This window comes from Myxocyprinus asiaticus, chromosome 6, assembly GCF_019703515.2.
Source record: "Myxocyprinus asiaticus isolate MX2 ecotype Aquarium Trade chromosome 6, UBuf_Myxa_2, whole genome shotgun sequence".
NCBI classification, from domain to species: domain Eukaryota; kingdom Metazoa; phylum Chordata; class Actinopteri; order Cypriniformes; family Catostomidae; genus Myxocyprinus; species Myxocyprinus asiaticus.
This window is the reverse complement of record NC_059349.1, coordinates 32,354,571-32,376,628: the sequence shown is the minus strand read 5'-3', so window position 1 is coordinate 32,376,628 and position 22,058 is coordinate 32,354,571. Positions and strand designations below refer to the sequence as shown.

At 36.3% G+C, this 22,058-nt stretch overlaps 1 protein-coding gene across 2 annotated transcripts in view; it reads right to left on the bottom strand.

Annotated features, from left to right (window-relative positions):
• Positions 1-4,208: 4,208 nt before the first annotated feature.
• Positions 4,209-22,058, bottom strand: part of atp6v1h (ATPase H+ transporting V1 subunit H) — a 62,620-nt gene continuing 44,770 nt past the window's right edge. For both annotated transcript variants that reach the window (XM_051701602.1, XM_051701603.1), the window contains 2 exons: positions 21,801-21,914; positions 4,209-4,574 (listed from right to left, as the gene is read on the bottom strand). In XM_051701602.1, coding sequence (XP_051557562.1) covers positions 4,508-4,574; positions 21,801-21,914 — 181 coding nt within the window. In that variant the 3' untranslated portion in view covers positions 4,209-4,507. The remainder of the gene's footprint in view (positions 4,575-21,800; positions 21,915-22,058) is intronic.

Here is a 22,058-nt window from a genome sequence, read left to right as displayed (position 1 = left end):
GGTATCGGAGCAACCCTAGTAGAAAACGTAAAAAAATAAATAAAAATAAAATAATATATTTTGTGGTGAAGTAAATATAGCAGAAAAGATACTTTCTACATCGAATAATTTAATTTAAGCGTGAACTTGACATTTACATTCAAACATGTAAAAATGAATAATTGTTTGTTATTTTTACACTGTCATCATTTATTAATCATTTATTAATCCTAAAGTAGAAAACCTTTTCATATTTATTTGCTAATTTGAGTAAATTTCACAATAAATAAAATAAGTCAATTTGACTTGAATAATTAACCCTGTAAAGCCTGACATATGAAAGAATTGTCAGACAATTCTAATTTTCTGACATTAAATTGTTTTTAGTACCATTAGACAAACTATAAAAAGCTTTTTGCAAGTTTTTATTTTTTATTTTTATGTATCATACATGTATTTGAATCATTAGGCTTTTAAGGTCATTAAGGTCAAGGTCATTATCCTCCTGAGGCCCAGCAATTAATTTCTGTGTAGGACATTTTTTATTTAAGTTTTTCTTATCCTGCACATGCTACAGAGGTAAATCTTGGAGTATTATCAGAGGACTCCCCGGGCTTTTCAGAGATACCAAATGTTGGAGAGTTTGGCCAAGACAACTTCCTCTCCTTGGTCTATAAATATGGATCAAAATTTATCATAGTTCAATTCAGCACATCAAATACAATATGAATAAAATATTATTCAATAAACAATTTTTATCATATGTATTGTATGCACCAAACACTATATTTACATTTTAAAAGGGAAATTGTAAAACTTTTTCTGGGTCTCAGGAACTTATGGTAGATGATATCATAATAACTTGTAATGTAAAATAATGAGATCTTTAGAAAATACACAGAAATATTAGTTCACACTTTAAATATTTCTTATAAAATGTATATGTCAGAATTTTCAAAGCTCTGATTTGAAAAGATATGTCTCAAAAACCTGTTGTATCTTATCTGACACATGGATAAGGTGGTTTTCAATAAAATAATATTAACAATTTTAACCAAACACAAGTTGCTTATATTCAGCAAATACTCATTTTAAAGGATCAGTAACAATATAATCATTACTGTCACTTTTACATCATTAAAATAAGCTGTCCCAACATAAGTCACTTTTCGCACAAGTCCGCTGCCATTTTAAATAGATCGATATAAACACTGAAACCACTTTTTATTTTTTACAAATAACCACTAGATGGTGCCATAAACATGTGAAACTTACATACCATAGGTTGTTTGGCTCGTCAGCTTGAACAGAGAGTGAAACAGGAGCTGTCATACGTTGTGTATCATATTTGATAAAAACGGCTTTATTGGGTCAATGAGCATGCATGGTTTCACAGTTTTCACATTTATTTACATCGTTTTTATTGTTAATTTTATTGTTACATTTGGTAACTTCTTGTTTTGTGCAGTCTTAAGTTCTTTTTCTACAAAACATTACTGTTAATTGTTACCATCATCGTGTTTTGTGCATCTAGTGTTGAAGTCTGCGTCCACAGCTTTATATATTGTTTCTATCACCAGTAGCAGGGTGATGTTGTCTCAGAGACTACATAGCAAGCATTTAGTTTACCTGTGCGAGGCTTACATATGTCACGTGGTTCATGATTAAACATGTTTAAGGTAAATTTGAAATGTGACATGTTCTACTAAGATGTTAATTAAAATTTTATTAAGAGTTTATTCAAGCAACATGTATATCATATTTGTAAGGAAAGGTAACTGAATTTACTAAAATGTTTAAGTTAAATTTACTCACTCACTTTCATCAATAATATGTCATAAAGTTAAGTAGATTTTACTTAGTTTTATGCCATTAAGATTTACTTAGAAAAACAGTTGCAAAAATTGTGAAATAAAAATTGAGAAAATCTTACTTGTCATTTTAGTGAAAACGACTATTAGAAGAGTTTTGATTATTGGTTAAAACAAATTGTGGGTGTAGTTTGGATGTGATGTTCTTTATTTATTTTCCTGAACTAATTTTAAAATAATGTTATTAAAAAATGGCATTGCTCACCTACACTGAAAAAAAACAAAACAACAACAATTTGTTGGCTTTACAACCATAATGTAAGAAAATAAGTAGCTTCTACACAGAAACGTACATATTTATACAATTTTTAGCTTTACTTAATTTGCATTAATGTGTACAACAAGAATGTGTGTAGCTGAAGTGCAGATTAATCTGCACTTCTTTGTGGAATCAATTGTTTTATGACTGACCTCCGTCATTATTTTCTTTTGAGCCAATTCAATTAAGTAGAAACAATAATATAAAAGTTAATTTTAAACAACATGCTATTATTTGTTAAATCTTATTCATGTGACATACCTTTTTAAGTAAATAAAGAACTGATACATTTGTGCATATCTAACAAAGGTTTTCTAGTTATGCTGACATAAAATGTCCATAAGTTGAATTTACTTGAAAAGCGTGATTCAAAAATGCTACATATCTATTTTAAGTAAATCCAACACATCATTTTTCTCAGTGTAGGGTGTGTCAATTAATTCAGGAGAAAACATTTTGGCTCCTTCTATTATATAAATTAGGCTTTATAGGCAGCCCATGCCCTTCAGCTGTCACAGAAAAACAAATAGACATACATATGAATATAATTCATGTTGTAAATGTATTCCATGTAAATAATTTTATTTTAGAAAGATGTGTAACCCATGTAATGTACTTGTGATATAATTGATAACTGCAATCTGATTACAAGAATTTAAAATGTAATCCATTACTTTTTTAGTCAAAGTTTTTTCTAATTAGACTACAATAGGCTAACTAATTAGTTTGTGACTGTGTTACACCCAAAACTGGTAAATAAGTAGTTTTAGTACCAGGGTAGGAAATTAACCTTTCCATTAAGGGGCAATATTTTCCCCTTGGATTTGATTTTCAGGGGCATTTTGTGCCTTTTATTGGGCATATTTTCCAAACAAAATAAAAAATATAAGGCGTTATACTTTTATGTCAAATACTTAAATGTAATCATGAATGAACACAAATATAAATAAATAGATTGAGAATTTATTACCCCTTACCCATAACATTCAATCAACATCAACCAATACTGTATACAATAATGTGTATAATTAGGCCTAAATACAGGGTTACATTTCTTGCCCCTGTATTTTGAATTTCAGGGGCATTTTTTGTTGTTATTTTCTGATGACTGTATGACCCAATATCTACAGTCAGTTTGGAGGTCTTCAAAGTATCAAAGCAGACTTCAAGACCTGAGGTTCAGTGTCATTACATTACAGAGACTTTCCTTTAGTTTCAGTGTATGAGGGCAGATAAGTAATTTCAAGAGAACAAAGCTGTCCAAAAGGTTAATAAAGTTATCCCTTAGAGCAACAGTTGAAAAATTACTACTACGTTTGAAACCAGTGGTATGTGGCAAACTTAATAGTATTCGGTCCTTTCACAAGCAAAACATAGCGAAACATAGAAATCAAATTACAACCTGAAGGTGGTTTTATTGCACTAAGAGTAATAATGTGATTCAGAGACTTCAGACATTGAAGGATTACCATACGAATCTGATATTTGAGCGAGACTGCAACATCACAGAGAATCAGTCTGTTTCTATAAGCTCCTGGGATGAAGTGCAAATAACTTAATTTTCCCCTCTATTCTAACAAAAGCATCTGAAAGCAAACTGAAATTATAGGAGCACATTTTTGCAGCCATGTAACATCTGCAATTGTTATCATACTAACTTTTTATATATGTGCATATTTGAATGTTAACATGAAATAAAAATGGACCCTATTTATTTTCTCTTCAGTGCACATAATTTAAAATGTATTTAAAAGTGTTGTTGCAAACTTTATATATGTAATACCTTTGTTTTAGCAAAATTGTATTCAGGTCTCGCTTCATTCTGGAATGGAATGCCTACCTTTTACCACCCAATTGATTCCCAAAGTCCTGCACTACATTTTTTCCCTCAGTGAATATCCTGTCACTCAGAAATATGTCACAATACAAAATTAACATGGGTTGTGAATGGGGATTCGCATTGATTTTAAAAGAACATTTATTAACATTATGTTGTAGTGGTTTCTTTTGCAGTAAAAAAAAAAAAAAAATGCAGCCTTAAAACTCAAAATTGCTTTTTTTTTTCTATTTAATTAAAATTGGAATTAAAGCAAGAGATATCCTGTTGCATCAGACTCTTTATTGGAATGCATACTCATTGCTTTGCACTTAAGACATAAATAACATTTCTTGTTACTCTGATTTAGATTACATAATGTGAATTTGCTACATCAACACACAACTTTACACAATGAGAAAAAGCACAACACAAATGGTCAATTATAATGTCACGGTACAATATATCAACTCACTCAATGTTCTTTGTTTGACATATTCATTATATAACACACATCTACAATCACACAAAAGACACTGGATCAAACACACAGACTCAAGCACACTTAAGCACAGGAGCAGTTCAGCTTCGGGCCGCCACAGCAGGAGTTGACTGTTCAGTGGACTGCAACTGCTTCCCCAGGTACTCCCTAAAAAAAAAACAAAAAAAAAAAACACACACACACACACACACCAAAGAACGATTATGCCTGTTTATCCATTTCCCCACACCTCCATCCAAGCTTTTTTCAGCTCAGATTCATTCTAACTAGGTATATTAAATTCAAGTTGACAACCTGAGTAATCTTCGCAAGGTTTGATTCCATCCTCTTTGAATACTGAAAATGACATTTCACAGAGAAGTTAAATCTGACGTCTACAATTTCTCAACTGTCAGCAGATGTTGTTGCTGTCATTGAAATCATTTCCAAAGAGTAAGCCATCATCTTGAAGCCAAGCCAAAGCAGACAGTGTTTCCTGTCTTTGTGTCAAACCTTGTTAACAGTTTCTTCGTAACTGTGACCTTTTTTTAATTTTATTTTTTTATAAGTGTTGTGCTTTATTTGCAGCTTTGACAGCTTCAGACAGCTTTTGAATGAGAGCACAATTTAGAGAGGACGCACAATGGATCATCTCTTCCTCTTATTGCCAAATTACTGAATTAGCACACACCTGCCACTCATTAATTGTCATATTTGGCAGATAAAATGGCTCATCAAATAACAACTGGGCTAGACTCTCCAGGCTTCAATATATTAACTGACATTTACATGGAAACAAAGCAGATAAATAGCACACTGTGAGAAAGGGAGACAGAGAATCACCCAGATACTGCATCAAAATAGTTGCAGGAAAAGAGATATAACATCATAAAATAAAAGGATCAGTAGCAGTTTGACTTCCACTTTGTGAATTAGACTGTATGTTTACAACTAGCCTGAACAAAAAAGGATATGCATGTCATTTAGTGTTTTCTATGTAGATAGAGTATTAAGTTATTGTAGAGGAAAGTGCCCAAAATCTAATTTCCCCAATGATGATTCTGTCCTCGGTTTATGCACCATAAACTCATTGTATAAAGACTTTATCTTTCAACATAAACAGACTTGTTTAGGTGTTGCGATGGATTCAAGATACCTGCAAACTGCTTACAGTTGAAGTCAGAAGTTTACATACACCTTAGCCAAATACATTTAAACTCAGTTTTTCACAAGTCCTGGCATTTAATCGTAGAAAACATTGTCTTAGGTCAGTTAGGATCACTACTTTACTTTAAGAATGTGAAATGTCAGGATAATAGTAGAGAAAATTAATTATTTCAACTTTTATTTCTTTCATCACATTCCCAGTGGGCCAGAAGTTTACATACACTTTGTTAGTACAGGTGCATCGCAATAAATTAGAATGTTGTGGAAAAGTTCATTTATTTCAGTAATTCAACTCGTGTATTAAATAAATTCAATGCACACAGACTGAAGTAGTTTAAGTCTTTGGTTCTTTTAATTGTGATGATTTTGGCTCACATTTAACAAAAACCCACCAATTCACTATCTCAAAAAAGTAGAATATGGTGACATGCCAATCAGCTAATCAACTCAAAACACCTGCAAAGGTTTCCTGAGCCTTCAAAATGGTCTCTCAGTTTGGTTCACTAGGCTACACAATCATGGGGAAGACTGCTGATCTGACAGTTGTCCAGAAGACAATCATTGACACCCTTCACAAGGAGGGTAAGCCACAAACATTCATTGCCAAAGAAGCTGGCTGTTCACAGAGTGCTGTATCCAAGCATGTTAACAGAAAGTTGAGTGGAAGGAAAAAGTGTGGAAGACAAATATGCACAACCAACCGAGAGAACCGCAGCCTTATGAGGATTGTCAAGCAAAATCGATTCAAGAATTTGGGTGAACTTCACAAGGAATGGACTGAGACACACAGACGTGTCAAGAAATTTGGCTACAGTTGTCGTATTCCTCTTGTTATGCCACTCCTGAACCACAGACAACGTCAGAGGCGTCTTACCTGGGCTAAGGAGAAGAAGAACTGGACTGTTGCCCAGTGGTCCAAAGTCCTCTTTTCAGATGAGAGCAAGTTTTGTATTTCATTTGGAAACCAAGGTCCTAGAGTCTGGAGGAAGGGTGGAGAAGCTCATAGCCCAAGTTGCTTGAAGTCCAGTGTTAAATTTCCACAGTCTGTGATGATTTGGGGTGCAATGTCATCTGCTGGTGTTGGTCCATTGTGTTTTTTGAAAACCAAATCACTGCACCCGTTTACAAAGAAATTTTGGAGCACTTCATGCTTCCTTCTGCTGACCAGCTTTTTAAAGATGCTGATTTCATTTTCCAGCAGGATTTGGCACCTGCCCACACTGCCAAAAGCACCAAAAGTTGGTTAAATGACCATGGTGTTGGTGTGCTTGACTGGCCAGCAAACTCACCAGACCTGAACCCCATAGAGAATCTGTGGGGTATTGTCAAGAGGAAAATGAGAAACAAGAGACCAAAAAATGCAGATGAGCTGAAGGCCACTGTCAAAGAAACCTGGGCTTCCATACCACCTCAGCCGTGTCACAAACTGATCGCCTCCATGCCACGCCGAATTGAGGCAGTAATTAAAACAAAAGGAGCCCCTACCAAGTATTGAGTACATATACAGTAAATGAACATACTTTCCAGAAGGCCAACAATTCACTAAAAATGTTTTTTTTATTGGTCTTATGATGTATTCTAATTTTTTGAGATAGTGAATTGGTGGGTTTTTGTTAAATGTGAGCCAAAATCATCACAATTAAAAGAACCAAAGACTTAAACTACTTCAGTCTGTGTGCACTGAATTTATTTAATACACGAGTTTCACAATTTGAGTTGAATTACTGAAATAAATGGACTTTTCCACAACATTCTAATTTATTGAGATGCACCTGTATTTGGTAGCATTGCCTTTAAATTGTTTAACTTGGGTCAAAAGTTTTGAGTAGCCTTCCACAAGCTTCTCACAATAAGTTGCTGGTATTTTGGCCCATTCCTCCAGACCGAACTGGTGTAACTGAGTCACGTTTGTAGGCCTCCTTGCTCGCACACGCTTTTTCAGTTCTGCCCACAAATTTTCTGTTGGATTGAGATCAGGGCTTTGTGATGGCCACTCCAATATCTTGACTTTGTTGTCCTTAAGCCATTTTGCCACAAGGGTCATTGTCCATTTGGAAGACCCATTTACTCCCGAGCTTTAACTTACTGGCTGATGTCTTGAAATGTTGCTTCAATATATCCACATAATTTTCCTTCCTCATGATGCCATCTATTTTGTGAAGTGCACCAGTCCCTCCTGCAGCAATGCACCCCCACAACATGATGCTGCTACCCCCATGCTTCATGGTTGGGACGGTGTTCTTCAGCTTGCAAGCCTCAACCTTTTTCCTCCAAACACAACGATGGTCATTATGGCCAAACAGTTACATTTTTGTTTCATTAGACCAGAGGAAATTTCTCAAAAATGTAAGATCTTTGTCCTCATGTGCACTTGCAAACTGTAGTCTGGCTTTTTTTATGGCAGTTTTGGAGCAATGTCTATATAGGACTCATTTTACTGTGGATATAGATACTTGTCTACCTGTTTCCTCCAGCATCTTCACAAGTTCCTTTGCTGTTGTTCTGGGATTGATTTGCACTTTTCGCACCAAACTACGTTCATCTCTAGGAGACAGAATGTGTCTCCTTACTGAGTGGTATGATGGCTGCGTGGTCCCATGGTGTTTATACTTGCGTACTATGGTTTGTACAGATGAACGTGGTGCCTTCAGGCATTTGGAAATTGGTCCCAAGGATGAACCAGAATTGTGGAGGTCCACAATTTTTTTTCTGAGGTCTTGGCTGACTTCTTTTGATTTTTCCATGATGTCAAGCAAAGAGGCACTCAGTTTGAAGGTAGGCCTTAAAATACATCCACAGGTACACCTCCAAATCAGTACACCTCCTAGCAGAAGCTAATTGGCTAATTGCCTAAAGGCTTGACATCATTTTCTGGAATTTTCCAAGCTGCTTAAACGCACAATTAACTTAGTGTATGTAAACTTCTGACCCACTGGAATTGTGATTTAGTCAATAAAAAGTGAAACAATCTGTCTGTAAACAATTGTTGGAAAAATTACTCATGTCATGCACAAAGTAGATGCCCTAAACGACTCGCCAAAACTATAGTTTGCTAATATTAAATCTGTGGAGTGGTTAAAAAATGAGTTTTAATGACTTCAACCTATATGTATGTAAACTTCTGACTTCAACTGTATATACAGTATAGCATTGCCAGCCACAGGGTCTATCTGTGAAGCACGGTTAATTGAGATTAATTGCACTGCTGTGTGATAATTTCAGTAAAGTCTCAACAAACAGAAATATTAATGGTATATGTGATTATCTGATCCTGAAAGTTCAGAAATATTACTAAAAGGCCTATAAATGTAATCTTGCATAAAGGCCATTCTTTAAGCCAAAATGGACCCTCATCTTACCAATGAATGTAAAAAAAAAAAAAAAAAACATTTAAAAACGTACAAATGGCAGTCTAAAATCAATATGCAGAAAAGCACATTACCCGACCTCCCAAATGTATCTGACAAGGGATTTTCATTATACTGAGATGCATTTTCATTTCTGCTTCTAAAAGCACTTCTTTAAAACTATCTATGAGGATCATTAAAATTTTTGCTTTTACTAACATATATACAGCATCTTTTGTATAAAATGGCATTGAACAGGATAAATTCAAATGTAGTCAAAAAATAAAAAACAAATGCACAAAATTATCACACAATACATTAGAAGCAAAGGCTAGAAACATACTTTATGCAATTATGCAATGCAGATGCGAGCGGTGTGGTTGTACATTGCTTGTGTTACTATGGTGGTAAAAAACCTCAGTATTCAAGGGGGCGATAGAGATACCATCAAAAGTTTGTGTCATAAAAATTAATGTGTTAAAATTCCAGGTAAGTAGCTGTAAATATATTGACTTTCTTGCTCCGCCATGACAGTAGTAGACTTAAAAGCTAAAACTCACCATAGAAGTGGACAGTTCACACTAATGTTCGCTATAGCAACCCTTGTAGCAGGGGCGGATCTACCGGGGTGGCAAATGGTGGCAAATGCCACCCTAAGAAAAGGCATTGCCACCCCAGTATAAGTATACAAGTGTATAAAATATAAAATGTAAGATGTTGACATTGTGTAGGGGTGTATTCATGTCGAACAGCCTCAACTCTCACCGGACGCACAAATAACTACACAGCCTGATCATGTGAAAGTATATCAGTGGTCAATTGTGTGATAGGTTTAAGAAGCGACCAATAGCGTGATGGGTTACAGCAGCAGCCAATCACGTACTTGCTGCTGCAGCGCATGTGCAGTGTTTGGGTACTTGCGGGCTCAGGTTTTTCAAATATGGCTGTTCGATTCCAAAACTTTTAAAGTTGATTCCTATTCCTGGTTTTCGGAATTGATGGACTTGATTCCAAGAGTCGATTCCAGACTCATTTTTTCTATTCTTTTTCGATTCCATTAAAAAAGGGAGGTAAAGTTAAATCTCAACAAACAGCTCATTTTAAAATGTTCTTTGCACTATTTGTGATAGAATGAATGGCATTTACTATTTATAGGTCTATTCTAGTATTCAATTTGGTCCTAGATGCGCATCCCAAAGTGCAACGCTTCAATCGGGATACATTTGTGGGAACTTTTATCTACACTGAAATCGCCTGAAACCACCCATCAGTTGATCTTGTTATAATGAGATTTATATTAGTATGCAGTTGTCCACTACCTTTTGTACACTAAATAAAAATGTCCAAACATGCACTTTAGTTTTATTTAAAAATCCAGGTTTTTGTACTGGTTTATTTCATATAATATTACAATATTTTTCATAATGTGTATTTAAAATGTTGGTTTTGAATTTGATTTCATAGAATAATTTTTATGTAAAAATTGTGTAAAAAGAATGAAAAACAAATATGAAAAAATTTAAAAACATGGGCCTACTGTAAAAATATTGAGAATGAATAGAGAAGTATTAGACTCTTGCTTTTATGAGTGCAGTCCATTCATCATTTAAACTTTAACCTACTGATTTATTGATGTGAACTGGGAAGCTAACTCGCTGTTACTTGATCCTCCTCTGCCATCTCCTGGTTGCAGACAGGTGTTGTAACATCGAAGTTGTTACTATACAAAAAATTTCCATAACAAATTTGGCATTTTATTGGATTATTAGTTTGATCCAAAGTAAAATACTGGCAGACTACAATATAGGTCTGGAAAGCAGCTGTCAGATGTGTTGAAGGGCTTGTGCTTTTGCGTCATACAGATTTAAACAAATGGAGCACATTTGGATGATGAACTGCAAAAGATTCAGAATCAGGTTGATGATCGTTTAGCTGAAGTAATTTTATAATCCTTTTATGAATTGAATTAGTGCTGTTAAGGCTTGTGTAGTAGTTCAGTGGTCATGAAAATTAACATATCAGTGCATTTCCCGAGCGGAATCGATTCCATCTTCTGAATCAATTCCAAGCTTTAGAGTCGATTCTCGATTCCCAATGCCTCAGAATCGATTTTTTTTGGAATCGATTCCCAGCCCTATTTTTGAGCTTATTTCCTCAATCACAACATCAATATGGACAAATACATGGGAACAAGTCTTCACTGAATGATTATTCGATATATTGCCATCAGTTGAGATATTTCCTCAGCACTTTCTGAAATCGCTTTCGTCAGGTATGTGTATAATCCAGATGAAACATCTCCAGTTCTTGAGTAGGAGTTTCTATTTCATCTGATCTGTGTATGTTTTGATTGGCAATCTGGCGCTGGATTGTGTTATTTTGAATTTTATGATAAATGTTCATTGTGGCTGTTATCAGTGTCATTTAGTGTCAGCAGTTTTTCTGCAGCTCGTGCTCTTTTCCGGGAAATAGAAAAGCAAAGTATGTCCCCCACTGTGATGGCCTTCTTGACCGTATTGTTTGTGTGTATGTAGAGTGTGTGTTTTGTCTTTATCTCTCTCTATCTCTCTTAATCGCTCTCAAGTGTGGGGTTACCAGGTGAGCTGATTGTTAATGGGGAGCACCAGCACACAGTGTGTTTCCTTCCTATATAAACTGAGTGTTTCATGGCTGGGTTGTGCGATGGGAGACGGGTGTTCGTAAGCTGTGCCATCTTGGTCACCGATGCTCTCGCGCAGATTCCCGCTGCTGGAGCGGAGAGTTTGTGGTTGTCGCTGTCTGATCTTCGGAGTTTGCTGTTTTTGCAAATACAGAATGGTCAATAAATGTGTTTGTGTTTCCGCTACTCTCGTCTCCCTGCATCTTTTATTGCATTTTATTTTTAAAGTGTAACACCCATCCACTAACATACAGATGCAATCTTGGTTTATTACAATAAAAATGTATATTTGGGTGAATTAGAAATCAGAACCTCAAAAAACTAGATGCAAAAAGTAACCACTAGACCAATCAGTCATGTTCTTGATTAAATTGCTAATCTATGTGTTCATCTACTGACTAACAAAAGGCTGATAGTGGCAGATGTAAAGATGAAATTACCATATTATTTGAAATATCTATTTGAGTGCTTGAATCGGTCATTAAGAATGACTGTTTATCAAAATAGGTGATTTAAAAGAATCTTTTATTGTGCATAAAATAATTAATATTCATGAGTTTTGCAACACTGCCACCCAAAGTACAGTTTTCCTAGAGTTTATTTTTATTTAGAACTAACTTTGTTTTAATGTTCCCTTTCAAATATCTTATTCCATTTGTTACAAAGTTGATAGGCCTACAGGATTTTTTTAGCAGAATAACATTGGGTATGCATGCACTCTCCATCCATGGGTACACTTAACAAAATAAAACTGTTTGGCCTGCATAATGCAGTGAAGTTTATTCCAGATTTCCAGTCAAGCTAAGGAACATTTAGAATTTGTTGTTGTGTTTAATAGACAATGTCTTGGTACTCTGGAGATTTTTTTTTTTTTTATGCTGTCAAATCAGTAGCAAAATGGTTACTATGTGTGGTTCCTGTGGAAATGTAGTTGTATAGCAAATTCATGGATATTTATAACTTGATAGTGACTCCAATTAATGAACTAGTACGTGTTGCAATGAAGCTTTGTACCTTGATCCATAAGAACTATGCATGGGTGCTTGCTTTGGTGTTGCCACCCCTCATAGTCTGCATGCCACCCCATGAAAAAATGTCTAGATCAGCCCCTGCCTTGTAGCGATGCTGATAATGCAAAGTGTACTTGCATTGTCTTATGAACTGCAGTCTGACACATTTCAGAACGCAATAATGCATAACATCGAGCTTGCGTTGCTAAAAGCATCTGCGTTCACACGCTTGAGTAGACTATGTTTTGGGCTTAAGTCTCTAGTAAGCTGCACTTTACACTCATTTCCAGCCAACTTGCAATCAACCCAAATCAGACAAACATGTATGTGAAGGGACACAGTCTGAACCTGCTGACTTTAAGAGGCTCTTGATGTTCTGCTGACTTTAAGAGGCTCTTGATATTCTTTTCACTGACACCTCCAAAAAAATGTTGTTTTCAATGTCAAGGTCTTATAAGTTACAGTAAGAAAAGCTATCAAATCTATCAATGCCATTTTATTGTCCTTGTTCATCCCCTATTGCTGAAATAATGCCAGCAAAAACAGAGTCATCTTATTGGCCTTATTCATTCAACCCGTGGTAAATACATCTATGGCCCACAGTGACCTTGAATTTTTTGAGGGGCTATGGATTATTTTGAAAGCAGAAAAGAAAGAAAAAGACTTCCATGGCTATCAGGCAACACCAATGCCATTAATTTTCATAAGTGGAAATAAGAATAGCTGATTAAAAATCTATCTGCATCTTCAGGTGAAGGAGACTGATTAAAAGGATTCAAATTAATTCTCTATAACTCTATGGACTTTATCTAAAATACTATACTTAATTTTAAAACAGAAAATGTCCAAGTTCAGTTTTGCAAAATGGATAGTTCTGAATGTAAATTCAGATTCTATTAAACGCACACCTGTGACCGGCACATTCTATCCACCCTGTCTTACCAAATAATAATGGATGCTTTTTTTCATTTTCTGGTCTCCAGTGTTTTTACTTGCATTTGCGTATGTTCTTAGTAGATTATGTGATGTTTTACATATTAAATTTGTAAAACTGGCAATTGTAAAAATTGGCAATTGTGAAAATCACGATGACCGTTTTTTGACAGTCCCTCAATTGTCAAAGTTTAAGGATTTGGTGCATGACATGAAGCTTTGAACCAAGGTTAGTTTCATGGATATCATTAACCCCTTACACCCTGAAGGCATTCTTAAGGATTTCATGCTTAAATGGCATACCCGAAATTAAGTTTATATATATAAAAAAAAAAAAAAAAAAAATAGCAAAAAGGCTCAATTGCATGGTAACAATTCATAGAAAACCTTTCAAAATTTGAGGAAAATATATTAGGATCAAGCTTAGAGAATCTCTTGCTACAACACTGCTGAAAACACACACACACGCACACACACTTTGTTTGTGCACACCTCTTGTGTGCAGTCTGTGTATATGTGCTTTGGCTCGGCTCACACACGTGGGACACATGCCTGTTTCCAAATATGGATTCTAACACACTAGACAGCCAATGACCACAATCTAACACATCTATGAAAGATCATGTTTCAGTGAATTCATCCCAGAGAAACCGTCGCTATAGAGATACCTTTAGCAATAGCCACCATAGCTGTCATGATGACACTCTTTCAGTAATATTTCAGGATTTACACATCGTATTACGTTGAGTGTGGGCTTGTTTGATTCAGGATCACCTGCAGTTAGTTGTGATATGCCATTTTCTATATCATGTTTATTTTTAATGAAGTTATAAACCAAAATGTGACGAAAAGTCTGTTTATCATACATGATGTAAACACAGAGACAGTGCGTAACAGCGAAACCTGTCCATCTACTGCATGGTCATAGAGTGAAAAAGCTCTGCCTCCACCCATGTTTCTATGTTGCTTGGCAAGTGCAAACAGCCCCGTTAGGATAATGAAATCTGTAGTAATCATTTGTTCCGATAATTATCAATAATAAATGTAACTCTTAATTGAACTTTGGTGTCTTTTATTATAGTGTTCTTGTCGCCATATTACAAAAGCAATAAACCACAGGTAAAATCAATGTAATGCTTGGCCTACTGTCCTACTTTTAAAGTTACTGCCCAAAAGAAGATGATTAAGTCTTTAGATGACAAGAAAAATCTCTGTTCAGTCCTACAAGTGCTCTTAAGTTTGCAGCTTGAAATATCTACTGTATGTGTGTCACAATACTTGTGGTAAAAGAATTCATGCTTCCATTTTGATTACTTTTTCACTTTCAATTTTTCCAAATGTATTAATCATGTCTAAATGATATGACGCCCATTCCACAGCAAAACTGTAATCATCTTTGGTCTTCTTTTGCAATGGACTGTCTGCTTAATAATTCCTCTGTTATTTGGATAAAGACTGCATTTCCCATCAAATTAGCATTCATAACAGCAAAGCACACCTAAGAGATGTCACGCTAAGCTGCATCTAACAACATATGAGTGACGTCCTTAAGTGCACAAAGAATTTGACAAAAAAAAAAAAATGATTAGGCGCTCTGTACCAACATCTCAAGGCTGGCAAGGCTGTCTTAAGTTTCAACAAGCACTCAGCGGCCACCTCCAGGGTTTAACCCAGATGGTACCAAAACAATAAGCTAACAGTGTGCAAAGTTGGCCATCTAGAACTGTGCCAACTCAAACATCTCCTCCTGCTGTTGCTATGAAACCAAACAGCCTCAATGGAGTGAGAATGAAAAAAAAAGAAAAAAAAATGACAGCAATAGTGTGGTGACAGCTCCACCTCTCATGAGAGGAAATAAACTCTACACACAAGGCACCTGCTTATTTTTGGTATTTATTTTTTATATTTTCTGTATCTAGCTGGGAGTAAACAAAAAGATGAAGAAAAAAAAACTATATGCGTGATGCACAGCAATAAATGCCATCGTAACAGAAATGTCTCTCCTGTGAGGACATACTGTATCTGAAAATCACGACAGAAGACTTACCTCACACGTAAAAAAAAAGAATAAAAGCTCTTGAGCAAAGTAAAGCCAAAGGAAATGGCATTTGAGGATGCAAATGGATAGCAAAGACGCCGTTTGAGAACATCCAGTGAATGGCCATTCTTGTATGTCTCTTCTTAAGAACACCCTGGAAACCACATTCACTGAATCTCAACTCAATCATCTTGCTATTACATGCCCTGTAATTTCCTCCGAAGTGCCTCCAATTAAAAAAACAATTAAGAGTTGGCCTTCACCTCTCTTTCAAGTTCAGATCTTCAAATAATACAAGCAATATCTACCTCTTAAGTCCAGATGCATCTTTGTTATAGTTCCCTTTTAAACTCTGAGCTCATATTTGGGAGACTTGAGAGAAATAAAATTATTAAATTATTCCTGAGAACAAATCATAACTTATTGTTCCCTTTCTTTTATCTTCTTCCTTTTGGTTTTAACATGTTAGGCTTTGCGTCACAACCCACTACAAAGTTATGCACAATTAATCCTGAAAATGACACATGGGCCATTTAGCTAATGGCTAATAATTGCCACCATATACTCTGAGTCAGAGTTTGCAGAAGAGACTTGTCTCCTAGAACAGTTATGGAACAGAGTGTATCGAATCTCACCGGTTTATATCATTAAAAGTGTTAAAACTAGCAAAGTTTACACGTACGATCCCCGCATGGCATCATGTGCATTCATCCAGAAGGGACTTTTCTAAGCAAGAAAATTAAAGAGCTTTTGAGATTGTTAGATGTACATTGCTCAGTCTGGGTTAACAGTATAAATACTATCGTATTCATTTTTCTATGAGCATCTGCCTACTTAATATATATATATTTTTGCTTCAGTGAGCCTGATTATTGAGTTACACTTTATTGAGCGTGTTACTTTTTATTACTGCATGCTCTCAATGCAGGAATAATCTATAGCACTCAGGCAGCATTTAAAATGACTTGTATTCTACCCAACTGAACACTAAACTTTCCATTTGAACAAGGTAGATTTAAAGCCTTTGTAATGACAGCAAACAATTTATCTTGATGACACCAGTGGATGATTTTCATAAACCCACCACACGAGTGTAAGTACCTGTCTACTGCATTTTAAACACACTTGCTATGTTCTGGTGTCTTTGATGTTTATCTCAATATATAATATGAAGCTTAAGGATGCATGCAGATGAGCCACATAACGCCATGCGAAGGGTAGACGTGTGAGAGACAGCTCTGCGCACTTTACAAATTTGTTACATTATTTTCGTGATATAAGCCGGTGAAATTCGATACACCCAATTACACATTTGCTGTTTGAGGTAAACATGGCAAAGAAGTCAAAATCCTCGGGCTCTGGAGACATTAGAAGACACTTACGGGTTCAAGATGAAAGCCCAGACAGGCCTGTGGACCGGGGACTCGATTTGCGGACTTGGATGATCTCGCTGTAATACGTCGATCGATTATGGCGATGGAAAAAAATTCTCTGAGTTAGTCACAAGAGTAACAGATGTTGAGAAACAAATCGATTATTTGGAGTCATCAGAGAGAGAATTAGCCACTAACCCACCCGCGACCAAAGTTGATTTGGAACGTGTTCTTGAAAAGCTTGAAGATCTTGAGAACAGAAGCCGCAGGAATAACATTCGAGTTGTTGTAATTCCTGAGCATGAGGAGGGCAGAGATATGGTGAAATTCCTAGACGAGCTTTTCCTGAGTCTGCTCGATATAACAGGCCACAAGCTGGAAATCGAGCGAGCTCACAGAGTCCCAGCTCACAGATCTGCTGAGGGAGAAAGGCCCCGATCGATTCTGGCCAAATTTTTGAGATCATCCGATAAAGATCTCGTGTTGCGCCAGGCGAGGAGCAAAGGAAAGCTTTCTTGAAAGAATTACAATATTTTCTTGTTCCCGGACTTTGCAAACTCGACAAGAGAGAAACGCGATCGGTTTAAGGAATGCAAGAAACTCTTACATCAGCAGAAGATCACTTTTGCTCTGATGTTTCCGGCCAGACTGAGAATAAACACCAAGGACGGCAGCAAAGTATTTACATGTCCCAATCAGGCAATGTCTTTTATTGAAACAATGGGTGAGTAACCATTGGGTGTTTTTCTTGTGAGTGGATTGACTCACTGTACATACTCTGGTTTCGGAGGAAGCTGGGCCCCATTTTTGTTTCTTTTTGTGTTGGCTCCGCTGAGCGGCTGGAGTTTGTTTTGTTTTCTGGATTAATACTTTTCCTTAAAGAAACTTTTGCATTGACGGAAGATCACTTTTACAATGAAGTTCCCGGGCAGATTGAGAATAGACACTACGGATGACCGCAAAATATCTACATGTCCACCCAAAGGATGTCTTTTATAAAATTGGCAGACTGTGTAAATCATGGGATATACTTTTATGCGGCCTCCGAGTGAATTGACTCTTGACCATCCGAGGAACCGGGATGCGTGTTTCGTTTCCTTTTGTGCTGGTTCCGCCTAGTGGTTGGAGCTTGTTTTGTTAAATAACACTACTTCGGGACAGTTATGGATGAATCTGTCACTTCCTTGTGCTTATGCCTCCTTACAAATTTGTGAGGCAAAATTGAGAAATCCGATGGCAAAGTTGTCGCGGGGGCTCTCGTAGGCATACATGGACTCTTTGAGTTTAAAGGGATTGACGCCAGTTGGCGCTGTCATGCGCAGGGTTAATGCGCACGTGTTTTCTTTTTTCTGTTTGTTTTGTTCAGGGGGAAGTTCGGGGTTTTATTGTTGCATTAATGTTGAATTGTGGTCTTCATCATTTTGTTTTTGACACACAATTTATTTTTTCTAATATATCAAAATGTCAAATGTTAATATGAGTGTACTATCTCTCTCCACATGGAATGTGAATGGGTTGGGGAACCCCATAAAAAGAAGGAAGGTTATTTCTTTTCTTAAACGTAAGAAATATGATATAGTGTTTCTTCAAAAAACGCATCTTTCCCCGCAGGAAGCTGAAAAATTTGGGAAGATATGGGGTGGACATGTTTTCTTTAGTGTTGGCTCAAGTAAGAGCAAGGGAGTCATTATATTGGAAATAAACATTTACAATTCAAATGTCTCAAACAGTTTAATAATAAATTAGGAAAAGTCATTATTGTTTTAGCAGAAATTCAGAGGCAATGTCTGATTTTGGCTAATATTTATGCACCTAACGCTGATGATCAGGGCTTTTTATAGATCTTGAAGGGAGATCGCAAGTCGCTGGCACCCCCCATGATATAATTTTGGGAGGAGACTTTAATCTTTTGATGGACTCAGTCCTTGATCATAGTGAAGCAAAAGTGTGTAAGCCCGCTAAAGCAACATTGACGCTTCACAGAATGTGTAAAAATCTTGGTCTTACAGATATCTGGAGATTTTTAAACCCATCTGGTAGGGACTATACATTTTTTTCATCAGTCCATAAGATTTATTCTAAAATAGATTTTTTTTATTTTTATATCCAAATCCCTCATTTCATCTGTTGTTGATTGCTCATTTGGAAACATTTTAGTCTTGGATCACGCCCTGGTGAGTTTGGAGGTGTTAACACATATAGAGAAAAAGAAATAATATAGTTGGTGCCTTAATGTATCCCTTTTGCAAAATCCTGATTTCCAACAAATGTTAAAGACTGAAATCAGTGTTTATATGGAGACCAACTGGTCCTAGGTATCCTCTGTGGGCGTGGCTTGGGAGGCACTTAAGGCGGTTCTTAGGGGTCGGATCATACAGTATGCCTCATTCATCAAAAAATCCAAAGCACAAGAACTCATGGAGTTGAAAGGAAATATTAAAAGTGCAGAGGCAGAGCTGAAGCACCGTATGTCATCTGATGGCCTCAGAGAATTGACCCGATTGAAATATAGATATAATACTATTTTGTCGCAGAAAGTGGAGTTTTGGACTCCATACAGTCATACACAAGACAATCATACTTTGAGTCGGGGCACAAAGCAGGGAAGCTTTTGGCTAGATATATAAAGCAGAGAGAGTCTCTTTCTATCATTCCCTCAGTGAAATCTGCTGGTGGTGAAATTTTTACCTCAGCCATTGACAGAGTTCTATCTGGATCTTTATAGTTCCAAGTCTTCGTCTACTGATGAAGATATTAGAAACTTTGTGGAACCATTAGATCTTCCTAAACTGAAGACTGAGCAAAAAAAACTCTCTTGATTCTGAGATAACCTTGGAGGAGCTTGACGAGGTAATTAAGTCCCGACCTACTGGCAAGGCCAGATGGTTTTGCCGCAGAATTTTTTAGATCCTATGCTACAGAACGGGCTCCACTTTTGTTAGAAGTTTATACTGAATCATTAAAGAATGGAAATCTTCCTCCAACCATGACACAAGCCCGGATCAGTCTGATTCTTAAAAAGGACAAAGATCCAAGTGAGTGTAAAAGTTACCGTCCAATCTCTCTGATCCAACTAGATAAAATTTGGTCTAACCGATTAAGTAAGGTTATGACATCTCTTATACATATAGATCAGGTGGGGTTTATTTGGGGCCGCAGCTCTTCTGATAACATCAGGCATCTCATCAATATCATGTGGTCAGTAGCGAGTGATCAGTCTCAGGTCACTGCCATCTCACTTGATGCCAAAAAGGCATTTGATATGGTAGAATGGGATTATCTTTTTAAGATTTTGGAAATGCATGGGTTCGGGAGTACATTTGTTGCTTGGATTAAGTTACTTTATAGACACCCTGTAGCAGCGGTACAAACAATTTGATTAATTTCAGATTATTTTACTCTGGATAAGGGCACTCGGCAGGGTTGCCCTCTTTCCCCATTATTGTTCTGTCTTGCCCTGGAATGATTAGCAGCCGCGTTAAGAAAGGAGGATGATTTTCCAGGGGTGGTTGCGGGAGGTGTGGCGCATAAGCTTCTGCTTTACGCAGACGATATTTTATTATTTGTCTCTGAACCTACTAGATCTATGCCTTGCCTCCACAGAATTATTCATTCCTTTTCCAAGTTCTCAGGATTCAAAGTCAATTGGTCTAAATCCGAAGCTTTGGCTCTGACAGCGTACTGTCCAGTGAAGGCTTTGCAGCCTGGCGCCTTCCAATGGCCCAAACAGGGCATTAAGTATTTGGGGATTTTATTACCAGCAAATTTGTCTGATTTAGTTAGTGTTAATTTTGACCCTTTAATAAAAAGTTTTTCGAGCGATGTGGGCAGGTGGGCTTCATTACATTTATTGATGATTGGGAAGGTTAATGTTATTAAAATGAATTGTACAATAATGGCACAATAATGAGGTACTTGTGTTCTGTCATATTTTATTCTACCTGAACATGAGCTGGTGTCTTGGCAGCCTTGATTCAACAGTTTGCTACTCTCATCCGTATAAAGTTTGACAAACACATTGAACATGCAGGCATAAGTTTATCATGTTTTGTTTTTTGTTTTTTTATTCTCAGTTATTTTGTGCCCTGTGTTTTAATCAAATATCAACTAACACTGAAAAGACAACAACAGGCCACTGAATAATTCATATAATATGTAGTACTGAGGTGAGAAAATTGCTATGCACAGCAAAGGGAGATTAGAAAAATCTCTATTCCAGATTTCTATTGGAGGTAATGTTGCTTCAGGCACAAACAAGAGGGCTGTTTTGCTTTTGGAATAAATAAGCAACCAGAATCACTGCGAATAGGAGAACCATACAAAATGTTTTGGGGATATTAGGTAAAGACAGAAGAGAATCAACTTCTTATGATAATTTGACAATGTGTGAATATTTGTATACACACTGTCTATATAAAGAATCATAATAAAAATTCATAATAAAAGATCATGAAATCAAGTTGTTAAAGGGATAGTTCACCCTAAAATTACAATTCACATATTCAAGTTGTAATAAACCCATATGATTTTAACTCTTCCATAGATCACAAACGCAGAAGGCAAAATATCATCCCATTTCCATACAATCAAAGTTAATGGGGACTAAAGCTTCCGTAGAACTCTTTTTGTGTTCCATGGAAGAAAGTAAGTCATACAGATTTTGAACAACATTAGAATGAGTAAATGATTAAAAACAAGATTTTTCATTATTGGGAGAACTATTACTTTAAGATGTTTTTTCTTTTTCTTTTTAGAGAGAAGTATCCTAACACCAAAATGGAAGTTTATTAAGAAAACTGGGCAAGCTTAAGATAATTTGAAGATAAAATTTGCATTCATACACTCATGTTTATGTAGGTGAACATACCAGTTATGGACCATGAGCTTCTGGACAGCCAGCAGAGCATTATAACGGACAAGCTGATCTTCATGATGCATGTGGTTCATCACCAGCTGTTTACCACCCAGCTGCTCGATCACCCTGAAAGACAGGAAGATGGAGAGAGATTTAGTTCCAGATTATGATGTTCTGCAAGATGGGTAGTGACACAGTGGTCTGGACCTCTTTGTCTTTCAGTTTAGCTCAGGGAATAACAGAGAACAACAGTTGATTTTTTCTGGCAAT